This window comes from Ciona intestinalis, unplaced genomic scaffold (assembly GCF_000224145.3).
Source record: "Ciona intestinalis unplaced genomic scaffold, KH HT000243.1, whole genome shotgun sequence".
NCBI lineage: Eukaryota > Metazoa > Chordata > Ascidiacea > Phlebobranchia > Cionidae > Ciona > Ciona intestinalis.
The window spans coordinates 1,586-6,619 of record NW_004190564.1 but is presented as its reverse complement, the minus strand read 5'-3'; the positions used below and the strand labels follow the sequence as shown (position 1 = coordinate 6,619).

At 32.8% G+C, this 5,034-nt stretch overlaps 1 protein-coding gene across 1 annotated transcript in view; it reads left to right on the top strand.

Moving 5' to 3' along the window:
* The first annotated feature begins 544 nt into the window (after nucleotides 1-544).
* The window catches only part of LOC100183841 (phosphatidate cytidylyltransferase 2-like), a 5,857-nt gene continuing 1,367 nt past the window's right edge, over nucleotides 545-5,034 (top strand). The window contains exons 1-7 of the mRNA XM_002122906.4: nucleotides 545-674; nucleotides 1,291-1,380; nucleotides 1,981-2,091; nucleotides 2,517-2,570; nucleotides 2,990-3,112; nucleotides 4,405-4,524; nucleotides 4,753-4,923. Coding sequence (XP_002122942.1) covers nucleotides 615-674; nucleotides 1,291-1,380; nucleotides 1,981-2,091; nucleotides 2,517-2,570; nucleotides 2,990-3,112; nucleotides 4,405-4,524; nucleotides 4,753-4,923 — 729 coding nt within the window. The 5' untranslated portion in view covers nucleotides 545-614. The remainder of the gene's footprint in view (nucleotides 675-1,290; nucleotides 1,381-1,980; nucleotides 2,092-2,516; nucleotides 2,571-2,989; nucleotides 3,113-4,404; nucleotides 4,525-4,752; nucleotides 4,924-5,034) is intronic.

The following is a 5,034-nucleotide window of genomic DNA, read 5'->3' as shown; positions in this document are numbered from 1 at the left end:
AAGGTATTTGGAACGACCCAAAAATTAACGCATATATAGCATGATTTTGGCAATATAATGACATGAGCTACCTGTAACCTTTTTGTTCATATGTCCTTTGGGAAAAAAAATATTTTACAGAAACTGCCCCAACTCAGTGGTCACTAATGGGTTATCTATAATGTTAACTATACATAAAACACGCCTAATAATACAACGGTAGCAGTACCAAGTATCGAACCTATAACTCTGAGCAAGAGGCAGACGCACTGAAACAGCAACCAATCTGCCCTGCTGTAGATTTTAGACTAATTTTACCGGCAACACTGCGCGTTGACGTCACTTGTGACAGGATTTTTGTGGTTATTGCTCAGCTAAAGAGTAAACAAGACTCTTGCAAGTTTATGTGGTTCGAGCAAAAGCCGTTAAATGTCTTGCCCAAGGACACATACGCCCATAATTAAATGGTAGCAAGCAATACGTTAAGGTTTTCTAGTTATTCGAGAGTACTTCAGTTTTTACTATTATAGAATTGTTTGCATAACTACTAATAAAGTTATATTTTGCCGTATACAGAATCGTAATGTTTTAAGACCTAATTGATTGTTATATTTGTTGTGGATTGATGTTATAAAATGGAAACTAATCTCCGCAAAAGAAATCTTGAACAAGAAAATAATACAAGTGAACATGAGGTATATATATGTTGAATTAATAAAAATATTCAAACTTTTTCCATTTATTGATATATATATAGTACTATGGGGAAAGATGGGGCGATTATATCACATAATATCCGGTGCTAGTGAAGAGTCTTCTCCCCCCCCCCTATTTGCTAACCGCTAACCCCTATAACCACTAACCCCTAACCACCAACCTCTAACACTTTCCACCAGCCTATTCTGCTATGTACCGGAAGATTCTTCACTAATGCCCAATATCCAAATACCCTTATTGTGTTTCAAATAACTAACAACTGGACTAGGCAAACCAATCATTATAAATTTCAAATCGTATATATATATATGTATATTATATATATAATATAACATAACTATTTATTTCACTTTCGCATGCGTTTATTTCCGAGTCTCCTATTTTGACGCTTGGCACTCGGCAAGCCTTATGCTTTTGCTATAATCTACTAAAAGCTACTAAAAGATAACGAGACGAGTCAGCGTATCTTTCTCTTTAACCTGAGCATCATAAAAGGAGACGCTCGGGCACGACAAATTTTGAGTTCGGGCTTGGCTTATCACATCCCAAATATATATAGCCTATATTTATATATATTTTACATTTCATTGTTAGGACCACCTTAGTGACTCAAGCATAATTGAGCCGACTGAACCTCCAAAACCAAAAGACGAGACACCAGAGTTTATGAAGGAAGCTTTGAAGGTAATTTTCACCATGTATTTATATTAAGCCCGTCGATTTTCTAAATTTCTAGGGTATGCAGAGCGCAGCGCAACGGCGCGTTGACTATGACGTTATATACACCATTATATACGTGCTGCGAATTTTATTTCGGCGGGAATTGGCAACACAAAATTTGCACTGCTATAGTGATTAGAATGAGACCGCTAGACGGCTTAAGTGTTAGAAAATTGGTATGCCGCATACCCTATAAATATTCTGAAGTATGCGCTGTATATAGGTATATATAAGTTAGGATGTGACAACTTAATTAAAATATGTATATATACCTAAAAAAAATTAGCAAAATTTAAAAATATGAATGTGTAAATTGCACTTTTAGGATTTTTAAATCTTTAAATAGGCCTACAATACTTATTGACAAACTATTTCTAAATTTTCTATAAATTTGATAATTTTTTACAGGATTTAACAATAGGAAAGTCAGTGGGAAATGTATATATACCCTAAAATAAGCAAAACGTAGCATTATGAAAATGTAAATTTCCTTTTACCATCTTGTGATGCAAAAATTATTGACAAAATTTTCAGATTTTTTTCTAAAATTGTTATTTTTCACAGGATTTAACTCCACGATGGCGGAACTGGTGGATTAGAGGCTTGTTCACTATTTTAATGATTGGGTATTTTGGACTTGTCATTTATCTTGGAACCTTCGCTTTTATGGCTTCAGTAAGTTGTACATAAGTTTCCATCAGCAATGCTCCAACCCAGTGGTCACTAATGGGTTTTCCAAATTATCAACCATATAAAACAAATTCTAAAAACTCCCAAATAAAACAAGTTTTAAAAACTCCCAAATAATGATCACTCACAAAGTAACATACATAGTAACCCGTAAGCTGACACGATATGTATGAAACAAAACACTTTTGTTTAACGACTGTCCTTTACAAACCACGAGAGGTTAAATAAATTACATTAATTCATTCTTGTCCCATTTGGTATTAAACAAAAAACATTCAAAGAATTATAAAACCGTATCCTCACAACACCAAATGTTTTTTTTATCAATTCCTGTCTCCTAACTGTCAGTTACTGTCTTACTGATACATTATATTCTATTTCTATATTCTATATTGTCATTTCATCTGCAGGTAATTCTGTTCCAAGTCAAATGTTTCCATGAAATTATCACTATTGGACACCAGGTATGTAAACAATGAATAAATAATTGTCCTAATATTTTATGCTTATACACATTGTGCCTACTTTGCAGCCATACACAAAAACAGCCATTCATTGAAAAAATAAAAAGCCCAAAAAAATAATCACCCACAAAGTGACATACTTGGTAAAGACGATATAGCGACAAAACAACAGTTGTAAAATACTTTTACAGTTAAAAACATATTTTATTTACATTTAATTGGAAGAAAATAAGCCTAATCGCGGCACCTACAGGTGCGTGTACATTTTATTCTGTTCCTGAAAAAAGATTCCCGTATTTTGTGACTTTTATATAAAGAATTAAATTTCGTAGTATTATGTTGAAACAACATATATATATATATATATGTTTGTAGTTTTTAAGTTTCTGTTATTGTCAAATTTTTATTTTGATTGACAGGTCTACAAATCCTATGATTTACCTTGGTTTCGAACACTAAGTTGGTATTTCTTGATCTGCTCAAACTACTTCTTCTATGGGGAAACTGCTATGGAACATTTTGCTGCGTTTATACAGAGTGAGGTAGGTATGGGTTCAAGGCTCGTCGCTGCTACTAAAGTGGGCGTATATATCCTTGGGCAAAACACCTAATGGCAATTGCTTCAACCCAGTGTTCACTAATGGGTTGTCCAAATTATCAGCCACACATTAAAAATAAAAAGAAAACACAAAAAATAATCACCTACAAATTAAAATACTTGGTAACTCGTAAGCTGGCACGAGGTGTATAAAACATAACACCCACGTTATAATGACTGTTGTTTTCTGGCCACGCTAGGATAAAGTAAGCTACATTCATTCATTCATTACATCTTTAAATTGACCTTAAAATGCTCTAAAAAGTTTTACTTTAAATAATAAGGCATTTAAAAAACTGTTTTATTTTTTAAAATCTAGTGTGACATAATTTATTGTAAAAAAGCAGCTTTTTTTTACTTATTTTAAATTTTACACATTTGGGCACTAATTTAAAAGAGAAAGTAAACAGGCTATACACATATAATATTATGTACATAAGATTTAGTGCGAAAATGTGTTATATTTTTCAAAATGATGGTACAAAAGTAATACATGTTTATTACAATGTGTTGAATGCTCTTTTGTGTAAACAGACATAATGTTTTACATTATATCACATATGCATCACATTTGTTTATGTGTGGTGTCTAATAGCGTAGGTTATTTATGCACATGATTCATTCATCAATATATACATTATGAATATCATGTTGCATACCACGTATATCCTGAGTCCTGAGTGTTAATCATAATGCAATAACAATATCTGGCGCTGTTGCAAAGTGGTTAGCTCGCCTGCCTCGATTTTAGAGGTTGTGTTACAAGGCTTGTCGCTGTGGGCAACTTTATAAAGCCGAATCCCCCAATTGGAAGTCCAAATTATCAACTATAAATAAAAAATTGAAAAAAGTTTAAAAAAAACCTTACTTCGTTGCAAAATCCAACAACCCATTAGTGACCACTGGGTTGGAGAAATGTCCGTTAAGTGTCTTGCCCAAGGACACATACGCGATCAATATTAGTGCCTTCGACGAGCATCGAACCGGGGACACTTTGGTTTCCACTCAGATTCCTAAACCACTGGGCCACGGTGCCGGAAAACTTGAGGGGCTGCCGAGGGAACCAATTTTACAAAAAGCTCTGCATATAATACAATATATAATTAACCTTGAAAAGTAGAAAATTCCAAAAAAAAAAATTTTGAGCAAAAAGTTTGGGAAGCTCTGCTTTAAGTTCACTATTGGTTAGACTCAATTTTGTTTGCAAAATTTAATATAAGTTTGCTTTTATTCCAGAAACATATGATGTTCTTAGCAAAATATCACCGATTGATCTCATTCATGCTTTACTTGGTTGGATTTATGTTGTTTGTTTTAAGCCTGGTGAAGAAACGATACAGACTGCAGTTTTTTATGGTCAGTTTTTATTTTATATATATATATAAAATTATTATTGGTTGATTTTTTTTTGAGTGTCATTTTTTGAACAGTTCTAAATTCCACAGTCTTTAAATTGATAATTTTAGCGAAAATCCTTTTTTATTTTATTTTTTTACGAAGAACAAATTTTAAATTTACTGCAATTTTTAAGTTTTCTGGCTTCGCTACTGTTTACATATACCAAATATGTTTTTAATCCTTTAGTTTGGTTGGACACACGTGACATTGCTTATTATCGTTACACAATCTCATTTGCTGCTACAAAATCTATTGGAGGGAATTATCTGGTTGATAGTCCCAGTATCAATGGTAATATGCAACGATATTATGGCCTATATGTGTGGATTTTTCTTCGGAAGGACCCCATTAATTAAGGTAAATAAATACTAAATAATTTTTTACTAAAAAAGTTTAATTACATATATAGTAGTAGGGGTGGGGGAAGATGGGACACCTTTTCATTCTATTTTCTTGGACCATTTGGTA